This window comes from Onychostoma macrolepis, chromosome 15 (assembly GCF_012432095.1).
Source record: "Onychostoma macrolepis isolate SWU-2019 chromosome 15, ASM1243209v1, whole genome shotgun sequence".
Classification (NCBI taxonomy): domain Eukaryota; kingdom Metazoa; phylum Chordata; class Actinopteri; order Cypriniformes; family Cyprinidae; genus Onychostoma; species Onychostoma macrolepis.
In genome coordinates this window covers 15,307,256-15,330,194 of record NC_081169.1, presented here as the reverse complement: position 1 = coordinate 15,330,194, position 22,939 = coordinate 15,307,256, and the positions used below count along the sequence as shown (strand labels likewise).

General features: G+C 36.4%; 1 protein-coding gene across 6 annotated transcripts in view; it reads right to left on the bottom strand.

Annotated features, from left to right (window-relative positions):
- The window catches only part of arhgef12a (Rho guanine nucleotide exchange factor (GEF) 12a), a 57,196-nt gene that overhangs the window by 27,357 nt on the left and 6,900 nt on the right, over positions 1-22,939 (bottom strand). For 4 of the 6 annotated variants that reach the window (XM_058744410.1, XM_058744413.1, XM_058744409.1 and 1 more), the window contains exons 3-6: positions 5,842-5,936; positions 3,669-3,725; positions 1,212-1,310; positions 14-63 (exon numbers count right to left, since the gene is read on the bottom strand). In XM_058744410.1, the coding sequence (XP_058600393.1) occupies positions 14-63; positions 1,212-1,310; positions 3,669-3,725; positions 5,842-5,936 (301 nt within the window). The remainder of the gene's footprint in view (positions 1-13; positions 64-1,211; positions 1,311-3,668; positions 3,726-5,841; positions 5,937-22,939) is intronic. The other 2 variants (XM_058744411.1, XM_058744414.1) reach the window with 1 other exon arrangement.

The window sequence follows — 22,939 nt, the reverse complement described above, 5'->3', positions numbered from 1 at the left end:
GTAAGCATCTCACCTTAATGATCCTGTCCCCCGTCTGAACACCTGCACGCATTGCAGCACCATCTACCAAAAGACAGGAGACGATTATGACGATTATGAACTGAAAGCATTTTGTGGTGCAGCGGGTGGTTGCCAGGGTGCTGCCATCTGGTTGCTAAGAGGTTCTGGGTGGTTTTTCAGCACATTGCTATGTGGTTTATGTGCTCCATTTACACTGCACACAAATTGGTTTTCACTGTCATTTTGCAAATGATGAAACCTCCATTTTGGGTATTCATGCATTTACGTCTCATGTAAACATGTCCACCCGATCACTATTCACTACAAATGTCATGTAGTTAAAAACTTTGAGAAAACGGAGCAATTATGAGTGCACTTCTACAGAATATTCCACACAGTATGACGTGTATTATGTCCTGAATGACCACCTTTCATACCAAGATCAAAAAAAGTTTTGTAAATACTGTATATATTTAGATATATTTCTGCTGTTCAGACTTTAAAAAACATGCACAATTTTTTTTTTTTTGCCCCCTAAAATGGTCAAAGCTTATAGACTTTAGTCAGGGTAGACGCCATATTGAATTTTATTCGGTAGAAAACAATGTTGTGAGGGACACACTTACAGTCTTTAGAAAGACGTGCAAACTATGTAATTTTCACAAACTCAGATGTTGGTTATATTTAAATGTATTGCCATAATCAGCTTCAGATTCAACATTCAACAATATAATACAACATAAAAAATTTAAAATTTCAACTTAATTTTTATCTTTAAATGTACTTGTGATAAAAAAAACAAAAAAAAAACACTGTAAATCTTTTTGAGTCCATTTTACAAAATGAGTCCTTCCAAATTTTCACAACTCTACTGAAAAGATTTTGGAAAGCTAAACAATTGTCAGCAGTACAGTTGGTTGAACACACTGTACTTCAGTCCCTCCACAGCCTAGTCTTTATTCCTGTCAAATTAAATGTGTTCATATAATATATATATAATGTTTATTTAAAACTTAATGTATTTGCAGCCCTGCTTCTCTTTTATAATGCATTAGGTGTCCTCTTGGTCCTGCTCAGAGCACATCAGCTCCATTTCTGAATTGCAGCCAAGTCTTATCAAGCCTAGGAAGGGGAGAGTCTCGACAGACGCCCACAGAAGCTGATGTGGGCGGAGCCAGAAAGACAGACAGCATGATAGACGGGCATCTTACCCTGTTTGACGAGCTGCACGAAAACAGGGTTGTCCCCACTGACGGTCAGCCCAAAGCCGTTCTCATCTTTCTGAATGATCACGCATCTCTGAACCAGCCCTGGAGGAAGGGAGAGAACAAGAGAGAGAAATTGAGCTATGAAGGTGCTATGAAAATGATTTTACTGGATTGCCAACGTCTTTATTAAAGCATTCATCAGGAGAAGCCTATCAAAGCAAATTACAATAACAATGACTCCAATACCTGATCGAACTGACAGGGTAAGTGCAGACAGTCACAGGCATAAAGTACTTGGCACTATAAAAAAAAATCTGCTGAGTTGTGAAATGAATGCATCAATCTCGCAATCCAATTAAAATCTAGCCCCGTTCCCAGAATAACGGAAAGATACAAGAAATGATGAGAGCAGTGGAGACGTGGGTTATCACGGTCATCTAATGCTGCAGTGTGAGAGATGGGCCTACTTTCAAAACTGAAAGCCTCAGTTCTCAGATCACAGAAATGAATATGAACTGCTCAAACAGTCACACACAGATGTAATATACCTTCAACTCTTCAAGAAATACTGCAGTTTAAACATGACAAAGCTACAGTCAGCGTTGTTTCCCACAGAGTAATGAGTTTCCTCGTAAACAGTGCTTTACATATAGTTTATATTATAGTTTACATATGCTTCACATATCTTTCTCATATCCTTGAATGTATGGTGAAAATGACTTGATCTAAATTGTCACTGAATTTGAAAAGACTGAATTTAACAGAGAGAACTGGCAATTGATTATATTACATGCTAACCCATGTGATGTTTAGGTGTTACGTTGTTACGTTACGTGTATACTTCTGAAACAGGGTGATCCAAGGCTATGATTCCAAGTACATTACTGTAAACATGTTTTTCATAAGTCATTTTAATTTGACTATTATTTAATAAATTATTTATTTTCTTGCTAAGTGGACACCATACAGATGCTGTCTGTCAGATTTAACCCCCCAAAATTACAACTAATTATATAACAAATAAAATATCAAGAATTAAACATTTTCTGGAGTTAATGCAATAGTTTATAAAATGTATGTGTTATAAAATAAATGTTAAAATAAAAACTGTTCTTTATATAATTCAAAGATTAATTAAAAAAAAAAAAAGTATTATGGTTTCTACAAAAATGTTAAAGGACAGTTCACCCAAAAATGAAATTTGTTCTAAATTCTGTCATTTATTACACACCTTCACATCTTTCCAAATTAAGATATTTTTGATGAAATCCGAGTGCTTTCTGACCCTCCATAGACAGCAATGCAACTAACAAGTTCAAGGTCCAGAAAGGTTGTAAGGACATCAATAGAATAGTCCATTTGACATCAGTGGTTCAACCTTAATTTTATGAAGCTACGAGAATGCTTCATAAATACGAGAAGTTATGTTTTAGGTCAACGCATATAGCAGAGAATAGACTGGGCATGCGACTGTTACTCACATGACTTGCTTGACATTAAAAAGAGTCATTAAGTGCAGAAAACGTTGCAGACAACAACTACTTGTGCTGTGTGCTGACTACTAGCAGTATTTACTACTGATCACAGAACCGTGCTTCACTGACAAGCTGTTAAAAGTGAAAGCACTGTTTTTTTCATTTATATCTTTGTTTCCTTGTTTTTTATTTTTTTATTTGTGACATTGCTTTTTATGTAATGGTAAAACTGCTGCTCACATTCAGAAGTTGTGGTGATGCTTTCTTTTCCAAGAAAGATTATTATTATATAATTTTTAGTTTTTAAATCTTTTTAAATATAATTTAAATTGATTCTTACACACTTAAAGCAATATCATATCGCATTATTTAACAAGGTATCGCATTTTCTTCAATATTGAACAGCCCTACTGTCTACGCAGGGTCAGAAAGCTCTCGAAATTCATCAAAAATATCTTAATTTGTGTTCCGAAAATGAACGAAGGTCTTTGATTTGGAACGACATGAGGGTGAGTAATTAATGACAGCATTTTCATTTTTGAACTGTGTTCAATATTGATATGGACTTTAATAATAATAATAACAGTAATAATAATTCAGCTTTGACTGAGTCATATTAAAATATAAAACTTTTAAAGTGTAATATTTCATAATTTATCACATTTTTTTTAACTGTAGCGCAAAAATTTCACTTTGCTCACTGACGACCTTTTTTATTTTATTTTTTTAATTTCAGTAAGTTCTAAGTATATCTGTAACAGTTAAACACAGCATCCAGACTCTCTCAGTCTTTATCTTCTGAACTATTAAGAATAATGCTATCTGTTATTTTCCAATAATACACACAGAGCCCAAAATCAACTCAGCAGGGAAGCTGAACATAAATAAACGCTGATAACACTTGAACTTCACGGTGCTGGAGAAGAATCACCTGCACAAGAGTAAAAACAAAACTAGAAACACAGCAACAGTACGATCATCTTACCACAAGACTCAGGTCTCCTGTCAGCCACTACAAATCCACTCTTCTGCACCAGCACGTCTGAGCCACACAACATCATGATACAACACGGGACACACACATATCACAGAGGACACAGAGAGAGGACTCAAATGAAAAAATGAGCAATGGCACAAATACACACAGTGTGGCTGTTTTGGAATGGGTCATTGTCTATTGATAAGCAGTCAAATCCCCAAGGTCTTGCATATTAACAAAGTGTCTCCCCCGAAATGATTAATAAGGTGTTCAGGTATTAAGGTCCCCAGGTGTTAACCCAGAAATCAATGCTTGGCACAGATACAGATATAACTAATAAACAGAGTTTGAGGTGAAAAGTACTTTAACAAGAGATAACATTCTCAAAAACGATTATGAAAGGATGTTGGTTTTTGCTTTCATCTTGAAATATGGTTAATCATAACACAAGAGAGTAAACTGGGGACTTGATTAGCCTTTGCCTACTTGAATTTCTCACAAAAATGTAATCAGTGAAATTGTTTAACGGAATGTATACGATTTATAACAATAGTCGCCATCGTTACGCAAGGCTATACAACTTTGGGCTGAAATTAATTACACAAAAGAGCCACACTTCTCAGACACTCCTAAAGAGATATTGGGAAGACATTAGGGTTGGGCGATATATCAATGTATTCTCAAATGAACTTGCTGGAAATGTAAGATTAAGCAACATTGTGAATAGTGCAATGATTCCAATGTGTTTTTTTACTATATATTTTGTTTTGCAATTTGAGGGCAAAAAAATGCAAGGACAGAGATATACAAACACCGCAGCAAAACTGTGTTGATGTTTGTAAGTTGAATCCATTTCCATGGATCAGAGTGCTGAGAGATGACTTTTTTTTGTAGGCCAAGCGAGAAGTTAGCATCATCCTGGACCCCATTGTTGCAGAAAATAAGTTGTGACCAACAAACATCAATCAACAAACAAAGGTTATTACTGGTGTATTTTATGTCACAGGATAAAATATGAAAATATCTTCAACCTGTAATAGACCTTATTTCAGGCATTTGACCTGAAGACTTCTTCCAAAAAAAAAACCCGGGTCCAAGGAACCACATATGCAAAAATGTTAACTTGTTTCTGGGTTTTAGGTCTCATTTCAGCAGCACTCTGAATCTCTGATTCAATGTTACATTGGTGTATATAAATGCAAATGTCTTATAGTATTGCATTATTTATTATTTTTAACTCAATACTGTTTCTATTATTTTTCCTGTATTTTACTTTTTTGCATTAATCACTTTGAAAGCAGTGGACAAAAATGGTTGCAAAACAAAAATATGCCAATTCAAAACAAACACACAATATCAAATACTGTCAAAATAATTAAAAAAATATTTCATATTTTTAAGTTATATCGCCCAACCCCAGAGGACACTGAACACCACACCGCGGTTAAGATGTTTTAGTCATGCATCAGAAGTGGTGAGTCCAAAACCAAAGGAACATCAGAAATAAACATGCATCACATCCCCCATTCAATGCTATTCTCTCCAACATGTGAAAGTGAGATATTCATGTTAGATCAAACCTATAAAACATACTACACACATGTGAAAGCTGCTTCAGAATAGCTCAGAAATCTTTGAAAAGACCCCTGATGAAATTCTGTCATCATCTCACTCGTCTTTCAATCAAACAGGAAAACATCTCCCCATCCAAACAATGTGAATTGCATTTTAATCGATATGATTATCACATTGTTCTCCACCATAAACCTCACATTAACGGCCATGCACAGGACTGCTTTTCCTTCTCTACTCTCACCAGCGGCTGAGAGGAAAAACAGAGGCGAAACTTGAAAGAAAAACACACTGACAATGTCTTTCAACTGCCAAAACCGGGGCCAGGAACATGTGCATCGTTTATGGTCAGCAAGTATGAATCATGCCGCTGTTTAAAGCCGTTCCACTGCAGTTAGTGGACGGGCACAGCCTTCCATCTGTGCTGTGTGTGGAGGAAACTGTTTCCATTTTAGAGTCTGAAGAGACTGTGTGAGAGGAGCAGTGTGCTTCAGTCCACACCACACGCACACACGAGCAGTCAGGACAGCCTTTAGTACAGCTAAACACTGCCATTCTGTATGAGTAGAGTGTGAAAGAAACTCTCGGATGATGAAATGAAATTTACCTGTAGGGTCAAACTCGTGTGTAGGGGTACCAGGCTGCTTCTCGCTTTGGGGTCTCTTGTCGGGAGGGTGGTCTCTGCTGAGAATGCTACTGGTTCTGTAAACACAAACAGGAGAAATCAATATACAAAGTCAATGAAATACATTAACACACTGCAGTGAGCACATAACATAATACACCAGTGGTTCTTATCTGGGAGGGTTGTGAGTGTGACACAAACATGCGCTGCAGTCTGAAAAAAAATGCTAAATGCAAATAATGAACCCATAAACTAACTATATAAGAAAATGCTTCTCTTATTTTTGTTGTTGCTGAAATTAAAGAACACCAAACAACAATATTTAACACAAATTAATTTGCTACTTGGTGAAAGTTAGTCAAATTTGTCAGATGCCAACATGGACAGGTTGTGTTACATGGCCTGATCTCCAAAAACAATATGAACAAAACTCTCCATAAACAAAACTCCCTAGGTCCCTTTAAGACGAGTTAGTTCACTCTGCGGCCATATTGGCAACGCCCCTGGGCAGCTATTTCCAGTCATGCAACTACAGCTCCTGTCTATTTGAATCATGTTTGTCAAAGCTACTTTTCATATTTCAAATCAATAATAAATGCTATAATAATGTGAAACATATTTCAAGGCAGAAATAAATTATTATAGGCTAATAAATCATGCACTGTGCTTCTTTAGCTCAAATCATGCAATAATTAAATAATTAAATAAATAGATAGACCGACAGACAGATGTTTGGCTTGTCCAGTTAACCACATTTTATAGTAAAGAAACAGGTGATTAATATTTGAATCTATCTATCTATCTATCTATCTATACACATATAATTCTGGAAAAATTATTAAAAGTATATAAAATTACTATTAATAAAACGATATAAATTTATATTACAATATTAACATTACAATATAAAAATAATAATATTGTATCTATGTATTTTAATAATAATTAATCATAGGGATGTGCGCTACCACTAATTTGACTGTCGTTTAAACAGAAGTTTTTTATCCGACTAGTCTAAAAGCTAGAAATCCCCAAAAATGGCAAAAGAAAAAAAAAAAGTGTGTGTGTATAACAGCCTACACTTTAAATACTTAATCTTTGCATCACACTGTCAAATCCCTCAATGAAATCTGCTAAAAAATAGGTCACGATTATGCTGTATGCTTGCCTCACCTATCATCATTTTATTTTAGGCGGTCGTTAAATAAGGAAAATAAGGAAGAGCATACACTCAACATAAACGGTATGATATGATAGATATGACTGAATTCACAACAAATGCAACAAAATTAATGCATTTTTGTCACATAGAAAAGCACTTGAAAAGCATTGATTTTGAGCTAGACTGCTGGAAAGTTACTGCTAATAAATTCGGTGGTCATTTCACCTTCAGGTCTTTCCAAACCTGTTGTACACAAAAGAAGATTTTGTAGACTGGTACCAAACCATTTTGGTCCCCCTTGATTTCTACTGTATGGACAGAAATTTCTTGAATTTCTCAAATTATGTTCCACAGAAGAAAGAAATTCATACATGTTTGGAATGACATGATGTTGAGTAAATGATAACAATTTCCATTTTTGGGTGAATCTCCATTTAAGAACTTTATTATTTATAAATAATAAACACCTCATTTATATAAGACACTGATTAATCAGGCCCTTATTGAATTAACATTTTACTTAAATTAAAATTCATTAGAACTAAACATCTAAAAAGAAATAAGTCCTTGCTTATAATTCAGAGTTTAGCTGACTAGTATTAGTAGGATGGTCACAAGAAGTAAAACCATGGTCCTCATTACCATGGTTATATCGTTTTTAAAATAAGTAATAATAAACTATAAAATTTGTAGTTAAAAAAAAAAAAAAAACTAAACATGAAGAAACTACAAAACACCTTCTATAAAATCAAAATATTCCACAATATGTAATAACAGTAACATTTATAATAAACACCTCATTTATATAAGACACTGATTAATCAGGCCCTTATTGAATTAACATTTTACTTAAATTAAAATTCATTAGAACTAAACATCTAAAAAGAAATAAGTCCTTGCTTATAATTCAGAGTTTAGCTGACTAGTATTAGTAGGATGGTCACAAGAAGTAAAACCATGGTCCTCATTACCATGGTTATATAGTTTTTAAAATAAGTAATAATAAACTATAAAATTTGTAGTTAAAAAAAAAAAAAAAACTAAACATGAAGAAACTACAAAACACCTTCTATAAAATCAAAATATTCCACAATATGTAATAACAGTAACATTCATAATAAACACATTTCTGCCAACACAGGTTATTTGTACAGTGTTAATAATTTCAAGTTACATTACTATGGTGCTGATGATAAGCCTATTGGCTTTTTCCAATATACCTCATTGTTGTGGCTGTTTTAAGCTAGCGTCACTACAGAACATTTAATGTTCTCATATCACGCGACTGTATAACAATTCTGTGTCACATTTGAATGGATCAAGCAACTTGCGCTGTTTATCACTTATTTATCATGGCAGAAGCGCGGCGCACGTTCATCAGAGTTGTGCGGGTGACTGATGCCGCTCTGCTGGCGGATGCATCGGGGAGCACTGCTTCATGCTTTTGGAGTATTTGCTATATACGGTTTTGCATGCGCTGTAATTAAAAGACAGCGCCTGATATCGGGGAGCTCTCTCTCGTTTCAGCGATCGGCCCACTAATTGAATGGAATGTTCCGGTTCCCTTGATGGCCAGGCGATCGCGGGCCCCCAAACCTCTGGGCCCTATGCACTCTGTCACCCTTTTCCCCCCACTAGCGACGCCCCTGCTTAGAGGAATAGACGGCGCGGATGGGATCGACGGGTTTTAGTGAATGAAATGGTCGACATTTGCTGGCTTTGGCTAGCCTCCAAGCTAACGTGCCTGTATTGAATATGATTACGCATCGCTCCAGTAGAGTTATTGTAAACCAATTTGACATTACACAGTTTACACAAAACTTTTCCGTTTCCTATTTCAAAATAATCCCACACCTTGCTGGTTCTTCGCTGGTCATTTCGAGCTCGCCACAACTGACATGAAGAGAAGGCATGCAGGTCTGAGGTAAAAATGTAGTTTCCACGCTTTTAAAAATATTTATATATTTAAATATTTTGATATTTATTATTTTTCAAAAGTTTTATTTTAGCTTGTTGTTAAAATGTTTTAAATGTAACGTTAAAATTATGGTAATTTTTCTCTCTCGTGTAATCAACTATTGATTTCAGCGACCGTTTAGTCGACTAGACCCGCACATCCCAATAAAAAATTTTGCAAGCTGTGTTTGGTTATCACTCGATGTCCAATGTAAAATCTGGAAATATTTTCTCTAAAGCAGTAAACATTCAGATCAGTGACTGACTGATTGATCCATATTTTACCATTTTCAGCTGATTCAAATAAGCAGAAGAGTCCATTCTAAAACATCAATACTCGTCAATGAATAATACACTTTTTGTTGTTCTTATATTAAACAGTCAGTATAATATGAGCTCATTTAGTTAGTGATTATGCATGCATCAGGTCATGATAAAATAGTACTAACTGTACTGTATTCATCATTAGATTGACAACCTTGCTCTTTAGATCTCAGCAACAGCATAAAAGAACTCATAGGGTCAACTATTAATTGAGTGCAGCTTTAAGTGCACTGACTGATGGCACTGTGTATTGTGTAATGTTGAGTAGCATCCTCTTGCTGTGTGCAATCACTATTTGCTTAGTTAACTTCCTGCTAGGACAACAGATGTGCCCCACTGCGCTAATGTCGCCCTATTCATTACACACATCAGTTAAGAGGCTCCGCATCAGTCCTGCTGGTTCTTTATCACAAAGGCAAGTGGAAAAGCCTGCAGTAGCTATGACTCCAAGTCTAAAAGTAGCCTCGGCAGTAAGGTGAGGTGGGGTGAATGTGTTTAACAGTGCTCTGCTTCCCGCTCAGAGGCCGTGTGAGAAACCTCTGTTCTCTAGGCCAGTCGGTGATGGGACACAGTGCTGAAGAAGCCCTTTGTAGGCCTGTCCGACTGCGTCTAACTGAGAGCCACTGTACTAACAACCCACTGCCATTTCCTTCACCTGGACTCACACGCTTGACCCGTGGACCTCGCAGAACACCAAACTGACTGAAAATAATGTGCAGAATGAGAAACATCTCCGCGAAACAATCACTTCAGCATTTTAAATGATGGAGGGTCAGCTAGACCTCACATTTATCTGTCAGCCTGACAGCTCGTCGATTTTGAACTCATTCTGCTGGTCAGCCAAACGGCCGGTTCATTATGGGACAGTATCGGAGAGAGTGGACTCCATACCCTCACAGTGAAGTGTGAGACATATGCAGTGTTGCTCTGAACACAGGGAATAATCACGCGAATGCTTAACTAACTTTTCTAAGATTGCTTCAGAGGTCAGCTAACTGTGAAATTAACACTGCAGCAAAGTAATGGAAAGGACTTGGTGGGATTAGCCCACCTTTTATGAGGCCGGTAGATTACGCAGAACAATTTGTCCACCGCTGGTAAACTAGATAAGTCTAATGAAAGAGCAGCCGTCAATCACTGACTTTTTCAATTAAAACTCAATTTATAAAATTAACCTTGAGTGCCAGCACAGGCCAATATGAAGCAGTTCTCTTCCCGCTCCCAACAGGGGCCATGATTTGCACATTTACTCTAGCTTTTAATTGTACGTAAATCAATAGTAACCATGTCTGTTAAGCAACAAAAAAAGCTTCATTTTTAAAAGCATCATAATAGTAGTTCACATGTGTTATGCTACAACTGAAGTCTTTTGAAGCGGATAGCTTCATGCGGAACAATTAAATTTAAGTCACCGTTATTACCAGATAACCTTCTCCTCAAATGAGCTGTTAACTCTAACTTTTGCAAACGGATAATTGAGTTGTGAACAAATCAGTTCAGTTTATGAACCGAACCAGACCAACAGTTTATCGAAAAGAACAGGTTTACATGAACAATTTGATCACTGAACTGGTTGGGAACAACTGGGACTCTGATCCAGTCGCAATGGTTTTCGAATTATTGGCTCGCTGGAGGGCAGGATTTTGAGTGAATAGTGACTTTATGATGACTAGACTCTGAATATTGCAGAACTTGTGGGCGTTTTTGTCATTTTTGGACCTTAAAAAGCATTGTGTTAGATGTTAAGTTGATAAAAAAAATGAAAAATCACTGTTGAGATGAATCTGTTACCTGCACAAAGGCTGCATTCATTTGATCATAAATAAAGCAAAAACATTCATACTGTGAAATATTATTACAATTTAAAATAACTGTTCTGTTCTATTTTCATACATTTCAAAATGTAATTAATTAGTGTAGTGTAATGCAAAGCTGAATTTTCAGCAGCCATTACACCAGTCTTCAGTGTCATATCATTTTTCAAATACCATTCTTCTAATATGCTGATTTGCTGATTTTTATAAATGAACAGAAACTGAAATCTTGAAATTGAAAGTCCTTGCTGAATAACAAAAAACTAAAATATCTTACTGACAGTACATACAGGATCTTCTGAAGAACATGAACTTGAGTAAATGACAGAGTTGTCATTTCCAGATGAACTATCACTTTAAAATGAAAAGTGTCAAAACAATCGTATAGTTCTTGAGTCTTCAAGCAGGGGCTGTTCTTGCTTGTATCAGAGCTTTCTGTAGTGACACAGGATCCTTTTGAGAGCAGTTTGAGGGAACTGAATGGGCCATTTGTGAAAGGGCCCGTAAAACGTTCCATGGTCCGCTCAGCTAAAAACCTCCCACTAAAGAGGAGGAATGGAAAAGTAAATCCAAACAACCAAAGCAGCCAATAATCCTACCTTTTACATGTTATTCTCTCCCTAATGAATCATGCACGCTGATGGTACACGTAAGAATACTGCTATTTGTGCTTATGACCACAACTGTTACAGTAATGCTTGTGAATGTGCATAAAAGTTTTTTTATACAGGATTTTTTTTAGTTTGTCTCCAACTGGTCTAGCCTCTCTTATGGAAGCTTTTTTCCACGATGGAATAAAATATATAATTGCAACTTTTTATCTCACAATTATGACTATTTTTCTTGTAACTGCGAGTTTCTCACAATTCAGACATTTTTTCTTAGAATTTTTGAGTTCTGAGATTTTTGTTCTCTGAATTTTGAGTTTATATCACAATTCTGTTCTTTTTTTTGTTTCAGCCACAGAATAAAAAAATAAATGTAATCGCATTTTTTTTTCATTTCACAATTCTGACTTTTTTCTCACAATGGCTAGACCTTTCTTGTCAGAATGAACAAGTGTCTTGCAATTTTGAGTTCATAAAGTCAGAAATGGCAATTTTTTCCCCTCCTGTGGCGAAAACAAACTTGCAAAACAAACTTCTCTAGAATCGGATGAGTTTGCTAAATGTAGAGTCAACAGCACTGTCTGATGCAAATGAGGCCATCTTCACTCCTGGAGGAGGCGGCAATGGGGGTGAATTGGAATGGTAAAGGAAGTGCAAGAACGGCAGAGGGGATTGGTGAGGTGGAGGGGGTGGGTTCTCCGCTCAATTGAGGTTTTGTGCAATAATGGAAAAACGTTCCACACGAAGCCAGAAAGGCCTGCATGAGGGACACCCCAATTACTCGACTCTGAAAGGCGTGTTTGTCAGAAACCACTTGAAGGAAAAATGGGATACGGGGTGGAAAACAACATGGCTCTTTTGCTACGTTGTCCTTTCTCTTCCACACTTTTCTGGAAGTTCATCATACAGATTTCTTTAGTGCATGCATTATGTGTGAGCATGTGATGGTGTCATGCTCAGGTTGCAGTGAGCAGGCTGGCAGGAAGATGGGGGGGGGGGATGGTGCGGAGAGCGGATGATATCAGTGCTGGCTTGAGCACTGGAGGAAAAAACAAGTGAGTGCTGGGCTGGCAGTGAGCGAGAAGGAGCAGTGACTTTGCAGAAGAAAGAACACTTGCTGTTTGTATCCAATGCGGTCCAGAGGACCTCTGTGCTCCAATTCATGACATCACCGCTGTCGAGCACAGCCGCATCACTCCAAATGGTCATGTATGTGTTTCTGCAAGAGTCTGTGTGCGTCAGACAGTGACCTGACCCAACAGCCAGACAGCAATACTCAACACACAGGACAAGGACTCACAATATAGCCTTGTGAAGGAACAAGGAAGTAATGTTACGTGAAGTAATGTTTGGATTCAATATACATTAAAAAAAAAAAAAAAAAAAAACATGAAAAGATTATCTATCACTTTCATTTATAACTTGATTTTCAGGTAAAACAATAAATCTAATGTTTAATGAAAAATCATATACTTTTAATATTTTTCATTTATTTAAATTCAAATAAAAGTATAAATTTCTTTTTGACAAATAAAAATGTTGCAAATTTTTTTAATTCTGTGATGAACACTCTAGGCCAAACAATCCATTTTTGAACTGTAAAAAAAATTATATATATATATATATATATATATATATATATATATATATATATATATATATATATGTGTGTGTGTGTGTGTGTGTGTGTGTGTGTGTGTGTGTGTGTGTGTGTGTGTGTGTGTGTGTGTGTGTGTGTGTGTGTGTGTGTGTGTGTGTGTGTGTGTGTGTGTGTGTGTGTGTGTGTGTGTGTATATATATATATATATATATATATATATATATATATATATATATATATATATATATATATATATATATATATATATAAATAAAACACACTTAGCAAACACACGATTACTGAAACTATTTTCTGTGGTGATTCACATCATGCTGTCCATGAATTAATACATTTAATAAGAAGATAAATTAAAAAAAGAAAGAAAGAAAAGGAAAACCTATAAGATTTCTTTAACTGATTCACATAAAGTATTAAGAAAATCTTTTATTTTTCTAAGTCATAACATCACATAGACACCCCTGAGTAAATGTACACTACAGCCTTTCACTTCTCCTTTAAATACCAAATGAGGAACTTGTTGTTAAACTATAAGGGACAAAACCACCCGCTCCAAGAGATGAGGTCTCATTTGCAGATCTGTCAAATTTTGGCTGCTTGAGTCAGTGGAAATAAGTGAAGCAGAAGCGAACAGAAAAATAAACATTGCGGATGTCTTTTCACAAAAGCTCAATCAAGTCATTTAATAAATAAAAGGCTGCATGCATGGCCATTATATAAACCAAAATGAATAAGCAAATCCGGGAAAGCATCAAGGCAAATAAGAAGAGGACAAATGCTTTGAGGACAGATAGGAGAGGCAGTCTTTATGGCCCCAAGCGCACCAACTGGCTCTAACAGGAGCCAACATTTGCTCCAAACATCAGCTGTTAAAACCCATTAAACAGTGATGACTGAGTAATGACATGATCAAACAAGAGCACAGCGAGTATGTGTGTGCTTGTGAAAGTGCACACACATAGATAAAGTCTACGTAATAATGGGAAGCGAGAGCAAAAGAGAACAGAAATGAAAAGGTAAGTGGATGTGGAAGTGTCATTTGGGGTAATGTCAGATGACACGGGTCGAGCTGGGCCTCTGAAATGAGCGGCCCCTCCCCCAGGTGACATCACAATGAGGAACGGGGGGGGCTGAACGACAGTGGCCTGGGGAGATTTTCCTTTTCTGCTCCAATAAACTCAATCACCCGTCCTGACAGGGCTGGAGGATGTGCATTTCTTCACGCTAGATTGTCTGTTTAAATTCTTTGATATTGCAGGAGGAGGTGGGAAAGCAGAAAGTAAGCCAAGTTCACAACACACACTGTCGCCACCAAGGTCAGGAGGACAAGCTGATGCCGAAGGGTAGTCAGAACTCGTACCAGTCCATGCCTCCCAAAACAAAAGATCACAACCGACACGGGTCCTTCTCTGTCAAAATTTAAAGACAGGCAGCCTGCTAATTAGAAGAAGCCACCAAAGAAGCTTCATGCTCTGCTACTGTAAGGATTTTTCAGCCAGCCAAGTTGGCATTGTTTATGCAGAGCAACCCAAACAAAACACTGCAGACACCATTAATTAGCATTACTTATTTTAAACCTCAAAACTTCATATTTACACAGATTTATCATACATTATATAGCCTTAATTGTAGCTGCAAGCCTGTTGGCTAAACTAGAGTATGTTAGTGGAGCAACAGTGACTAAATGTGTTATGCTCATGATGGAGCAGCACCGAAAAAAAAAAAAAAAAAAAAAAAAATTATATTATATATATATATATATATATATATATATATATATATATATATATATATATATATATATATATATATACACACATACATACATACACATACGTACACAGTATCTCACAGAAGTGAGTACACCCCTCGCATTTTTGTAAATATTTTATTATATCTTTTCATGTGACAACACTGAAGAAATGACACTTTGCTACAATGTAAAGTAGTGAGTGTACAGCTTGTATAACTTGCTGTCCCCTCAAAACAACTCAACACACAGCCATTAATGTCTAAACCGCTGGCCACAAAAGTGAGTACACCCCAAGTGAAAATGTCCAAATTGGGAGCAAAATGTCAATATTTTGTGGCGCCACCATTATTTTCCAGCACTGCCTTAACCCTCTTAGGCATGGAGTTCACCAGAGCTTCACAGGTTGCCACTGGAGTCCTCTTCCACTCCTCCATGATGACATCACGGAGCTGGTGGATGTTAGAGACCTTGCGCTCCTTCACCTTTCGTTTGCAGATTCCCCATAGATGCTCATGCTTGGCCAGTCCATCACCTTTACCCTCAGCTTCTTTAGCAAGGCAGTGGTCGTCTTGAAGGTGTGTTTGGGGTCGTTATCATGTTGGAATACTGCCCTGCGGCCCAGTCTCCGAAGGGAGGGGATCATGCTCTGCTTCAGTATGTCACAGTACATGTTGGCATTCATGGTTCCCTCAATGAACTGTAGCTTCCCAGTACCAGCAGCACTCATGCAGCCCAAGCTCATCTTTAGCAAACTGTTTGCAGGCTTTCTTGTGCATCATCGTTAGAAAAGGCTTCCTTCTGGGACGACAGCCATGCAGACCAATTTGATGCAGTGTGTGGCGTATGATCTGAGCACTGACAAGCTGACCCCCCACCCCTTCAATCTCCGCAGCAATGCTGGCAGCACTCATACATCTATTTCCCAAACACAACCTCTGGATATGATGCCGAGCACATGCACTCAACTTCTTTGGTCGACCATGGCGAGGCCTGTTCTGAGTGGAACCTGTCCTGTTAAACCGCTGTATGGTCTTGGCCACAGTGCTGCAGCTCAGTTTCAGGGTCTTGGCAATCTTCTTATAGCCTACGCCATCTTTATGTAGAGCAACAATTCTTTTTTTCATATCTTCAGAGAGTTCTTTGCCATGAGGTGCCATGTTGAACTTCCAGTGACCAGTATGAGAAAGTGAGAGCGATAACACCAAATTTAACACACCTGCTCCCCATTCACACCTGAGACCTTGTAACACTAACGAGTCACATGACACCGGGGAGAGAAAATGGCTAATTAGGCCCAATTTGGACATTCTCACTTAGGGGTGTACTCACTTTTGTGGCCAGCGGTTTAGACATTAATGGCTGTGTGTTGAGTTATTTTGAGGGGACAGCAAATTTACACTGTTATACAAGCTGTACACTCACTACTTTACATTGTAGCAAAGTGTCATTTCTTCAGTGTTGTCACATGAAAAGATATAATAAAATATTGAAAAAAATGTGAGGGGTATACTCACTTCTGTGGGATACTGTATTTTATATATATATATATATATATATATATATATATATGATTGACCGATATTGATTTTTCATAACCGATACCAATTATTTGCATGTTCATGTGCCAGATAACCGATGTTCAGAACCGATATTTATTAACTGTTATAAAGTAAATAAATAACTGATTGAAGTAAGTCTTTACTTCACTTTGGTTTTTCCTCCTGTCAGTCATCTTAAAAAAAAATTTAAAAAAAAGGTTGAAAATTAACAGTCTTTCATGTTAAATTTAATCTTCATATTACAACAATAAAAACATTTTATTTATAAAAAGCATCAGCGGCAACACTGATATTAACAATAAGCAAAATAAATGTAGAATGTCTAATGTTTTCAAATGGAGAAAATAAATAAAGGACAGGAGTCGTAACTTCATTTTAAACTACAGTTTTAGGTTTATAAGCCGTTTAATAGGCTAAAGAGTGAAGAATAATTCACTGGATAATGTTAATTCACTGAATAATATTCTCTGGAATACTGAAATAACAAAAAAAAAAAAACACTCATCGTATTTTATTGCATTTCTCAACTGGTATGTAATATCAGAATTATTAATATGTTTTTGTCATTCTAGCTTATGAAATGCCTGCTGACAGTGCGGTTTATCGATGCATTTACACAGAATAGCCTACTCAAATTGCGATCGCTCGCGGAGATAATAAATAATTCCAAAAAAAATAAAAACAAAAAAATAAGAACAGCAAAATGAAAGCGGCTTCATGAGACTAATGATGAGCATACACACACACACAGAGCCGCTCAAAAGTTTGGGATCAGTAACATTTTTAATGTGTTTTAAGGGAGTCTCTTCTGCTCATCAAGGCTGCATTTATTCGATCAAAAATATAGAAGAAAAAAAAACAATAATATTGTGAAATCTTATTGCAATTTCTAATATTGGTTTCCTATCTTAATATACTTTAAAATAGAATTTATTTCTGTGATGCAGCACTGAATTTTCAGCATCATTACTCCAGTCTTCAGTGTCACATGATCCTTCAGAAATCATTCTAACATGCTGATTTATTATGAGTGTTGAAACTCTTGTACTGCTTAATATTGTTTTTTTGGAACCGGTGATACTTTTTTCTTTGATTCTTTGATGAATGCAAAGTTAAAAAGAACAGCATTTATTTAAAAAAGAAACTTTGTGTCACAATATACAATGCTATTCAAAAGTTTGGGGTCAGTAAATTAATACTTATAGAAAAGATAGAAATAGAAAATCTTTTCTTTAGAAAAGATTTTCCTTTTACCCTATTTTGAACAAAAAGGGTAAAAGGAATACTGCTGAAAAAAAAGCACCTTATTTTGTATAACCAAATGTTATTGCACTTTTTGTTCATATGTTTTGTTCATTTTGTGCATAATGCGATTTTTTAATCATGCGATAAATCGCGATAAAAAACATTTAATCGTTTGCCCAGCACTAATATATACATATATATACACACACACATACATATATATATAAATAAATAAATAAATAAATAAATAAATGACATATTTCATTACACTCAGATAACTTTGTCAATTCATTACAGATAACTATTTTCAAAAATCATGTTTTTTCATTGTGCATTCCAATTAATCTCAATCAAACTGCAGTTGGGTTATTTTGATTAGGTTAAAAAATAACAAAAAAATACAGCTAACCATCACAATAAAAACATGATAACATAAAAAACATGATTTTGAAAATAGTTAAAAACAGAGTTATCTGTTTTTGCAAATGACCTTTTCACATATACATATATACACATATACATAAATACATGCATATAACCTGTATGCCTCACAAGATATATACAATACAAAATTTGTAAGAATTAAAAAAAAATAAAGAACAAAAAGTAAATAAAAATATTTGTATTAAATGTAAATTAATTTTAAAAATGCTCCATGTAAAAATCACCAATCATTAATTTAAATTAAATTAAAAAACAAGAGAGTAAAAAGACACAAAAAAAAAAAGACAAATTTGTTTTTGGAGTGAACTGTATCTTTAATTTGTATTTAGCTTTTATTTTCATTTAATGTTCCTGAATGACCAAGTTCTTTCAAAACACCATACAGCAAATCTGTATTTTAGTGCATCAGTTCCACGTTAATCCTGCAGCCAACTGTCATAGCATCTCACAGCAGTAAAGCACGCAACACAAAGGATTAATCTCGGCCCAGTGTGCCTGCCTTGCCACGCTGCCCCAGAAACTACATAAGATTTAAGCATCCACGCAGCGTGAGGGGGAAGAGGACAGGCGAATAAATCATATCCAATCGCCTTCTGCAGAGAGGCAGTCGTCTCTCTCTCCCCACACTTTTCAGTCACAGCTTAATGCACCGGAGAAAATACAGCACAGCAGTCTGGTCTCCACTTGGCACAGAAGGCCAGGGATTGCATAAGCCAAGACTGCAAATGGAGAAGGAATATATCAGACCTCAACGATATGGCACAGGGAACAAAGAATATTAGATGTTCATTTTGATGTTGAAAGTAACACTGGCAGCAAGCTTCAACATCATGTGACCAGTCACATATGTCCTCTTGCATCGTACCATTGGTAAAGACATTTCGTGCGTTTTGGTATCGGCGAGTGCATGTGGGCATTAACATCTACATCACAACACTGCAAACCCTCGGTCAATGTCCCTCCCCCTCTCTGCAGCCAGGGGGCTATTGGCTGCAGCTCCACATTTCCTACTCGCTGCCAGGGTGTATAGGGGAATCTATGTTCAAACAAACCCTGTGAAAGAACTCTCCAAAGTCGGCCAGCATTTGCTGTACTGCTAGGAATCCAGATTTTAGAGCTCTTTATTGACATCTGTTAAGGTCACAAAAAAAAAAAACTACTGGTAATATAGTTTCAGTCTCTGTACACAGAGGATAATTCCTGGACCATCTGAAGCATGGTGTACAGTAAAAAACATCCATCTGATTGGTTGGAAATTACACATATTTCAGAAGACAAGAGTGTAGAATTTTATGTCAGTCTGTCAGGAAACAAAGTTTGTTTACCAGTTATCAGAATTGATTCGTCAAAGTTTACATGGTAAACAGCAGTGAATTAAAAAATAAATAAATAAATAAATACAATAATTTGAAGCCGTACAAAAGTACACAAATATTGCATGTTTGCTTATAAAATATGGAAAAAAGTACTGTCTAAAGTATTTACAAACACCAACTCATTTTGATGGTTGCATGTTCTCACAATGAAAGTTAGTGTGAAGATGTTCAGACAAACAGCTTGTTTGACATGTCAGTTGGACACCCACTTCCTGTCTAAATTAGGGGTTTTCAACTGTTTTGATGCCATAAAAGCCTAAATATGCTGACCCTTTGCTAGTGACCCCCCTCCTAAAATATAGTGGCAATGGCAACTATATACTTTCACGTATAAAGACCCATTACTGTGTGAGCCTGTGAGAAAATAAGCCTGAAATTATATAGACAACATGCTATTTGCAAAAATACTTCAAAAAATTGTTTTTTTTCATTTTTTTTACTAGTGTTATCAAAAGTACCGACTGCGATACCATTCAGTACTGAAATTTAAAAAAACGTAAATTTCCCGCTAAGATTTGAGCAGATTCTTAAACAGCGGATCCGTCTATGTGCAGATATATTAGGTTTTAAATATGGGTATTTTTCTTACACAAATGCATTGATTCACTTCAGAAGGCCTTTATTAACCCCCCGGAGCTGTGTGGAGTACTTTATATGATGGATGGATGCACTTTTTTGTGCTTCAAAATAGAGGTCGACCGATAGTGGATTTTACCGATAGCTAGGTTGGACCACACTGGTCGATAGCGATTAATCAACCGATAGTTTTCAAAATGGATACTGAAAGAGAGCTAGTGCTTTAATATTTAAAAAAAAAAAAAAAGCAGCAACAGTACTGAACCATACTTTGTAAATGAATAAAAATATTAATATTATTTTATTATATTGATCATTAAAGTTATTTCATAATTTGCTAATGTTAAAAGAAGAAACTTTAAAATTTAAAAATGTAGCCTATTAGTAGCTAATAGTGAATGTTGAAATGAACACACTAACAAGGAACAATACTTCTACAGTTTTCATTAATGCTACGAATGGACTCTTGTTAAGTGTTACCATTTAATTTCAACAGTCATGCTTAAAGATGGCCATCTTTAAATATCTACACAAGGCCATAGCATTAAAATTACACACATTTGGATATTGTATGTGTACTCACACACTTTACTTGCTTCTATTTTTTAACACTTGATAATTATCTAATCAAAAAAAACAAAACAAAAAGTTAGTCACACACCGGGCAAAAGCGCAGCGCTGCGTCTAGGATAACTCAGAGGTATCTCACACACACACACACACACAAAACAATTTATTTAATCACCAAACGGACATAAGTTTGCTTCAAGAATGAACAATGTGGCATAAATGAGTTTGAAGTTTGGTGTTTAAAAAAAAACAAGAGCAAGCGGAAAGAGAAATCGCAATCTATTACAGCTTTCTATACGAATCATACAGACTTTATTAGAGCCACAGAAAGACAAACATTTTGCTGAAAAATGCACAATACATAATTTATAGCCTAGGGTGAAGTAATTATGTACATTCACAACAATTTGGGACAAATATAATGTAATTTATTAGAAAACTATGTGAATGGTGCTCTGTTCCGCGGCAGGCTTTTCTGTCGGCTGTATTTAAATGCGAGTCTGGAGTTTCCCGTTCTGTGCAGCGTGAAGTGTCACGTGTCAAAATAAACAACACGTGCTGTCAGCGATTTCCACCTCTAGATGCCGCTCTCATACTGTATAATGCCAGCGGACCCTTCTCAGCCACTCCAGCAACGGTTGCAAACCGGAAAACTAGATTTTTGCCGATAACCAATAGCAATCAACTATCGTGCCAATTAATCGGCAAAACCGATGAATCGGTCGACCTCTACTTCAAAATCTTGACCACCATTCACTGCCATTATAAAGCTTGAAAGAGCCAGGACTTTTTTATTTATTTAACTCCAATTGACCTATCGGTAAGCCCCTCCCCTCGAACGCAGACTAGCCAATGGCAGTAGAGTATCAGTTGCACGGGGAGTGGAACTTGGACATCTTTAGGTTTCAGCTCCATAGAGAAACATTGGAAGATCCGAAGATCGCATCGGTTTTATGGGGTTTATGCTTCAAAAATGGAAAAACGATGTGCCTGGGATACTTGTAACACTGATTCCAGGTATCCTGAGAGGATGGGCAATATAATTTATTTTATTACATTTCCTGAATCCAAACAAAACAGAGCAAAATGTCCCTAAGTATTGAACCCCAATACAAATGAAGACAAAAACGTTCATTTTCTGGTTGTCATACACTCATTAAGTTACAGTTTACATCTGCTCAAGCAGAACGTTAATGTTATCTTGTGCTGTAGCAAGGTATCTCTGGCTAAAACTAGTTAACGTTAAAGTTATTGAGTCCATGCTAATGTACAAATCTAAATAACGGACTGTTCTCACGTCTTGTACAGTGTAGGTCAAAAACACATAAACGAAGGTCTACATTTCAGTGCCTCTCCATATTAAACTGTACATAAAAATGTACATTAATTCAATCGGTCCCTTTAATCTGAAACTTTTGAAAACGATGGCGTGGCTGCCCACATTCGTTCTGCGTATCCTTGACGACTGGGTAAACAATAACATCATGCTCGTTGTTGTACCCATAGATATGTACGGGTAGATTCCCCATTCGACCGCTCCAAGCACGCAGACGCGTCCGCCATCTAAATAATAGGAATCTACCTTTACAAATCTATGGTGGTACCTGTATGAATGGTCACGTGGCATGCGTTTTCGGTTGTGTAGTGTAAACGGAGATCGTTTCTCAAACGCAGCGGAAACACCAGTGTAAACGGGGATCGTTTTCATTCTAAAACGCCGTTTTAAAACGAAAACGCACTAGTGTAAACATGGCCTAAGACAGTGAGCAACTCCGTTTGTTTGTCCGAGGAAGCAACAGTAACTAAGGGGGCGGAGCTTACCGGTCAATTGTATTCGTCTGAAAGAAAAAAACCATATACACATGAAATGGCTTAAGGATGAGTAAATCGCTGGGTAATTTTCATTTTTGGGTGAACTATCCCTTTAAAGTTTGCGTTTTTAAAAAAAATTTAACTAAGAGCTCAAGTTGATCTTCTACGGGTCACACATCTTCAGTGATATGAATACGCAGAGCAGAGTTCACCAAACTTTAACTTTGGAACACAGTGAAATACGAAATTGAAGTCAATGGAAT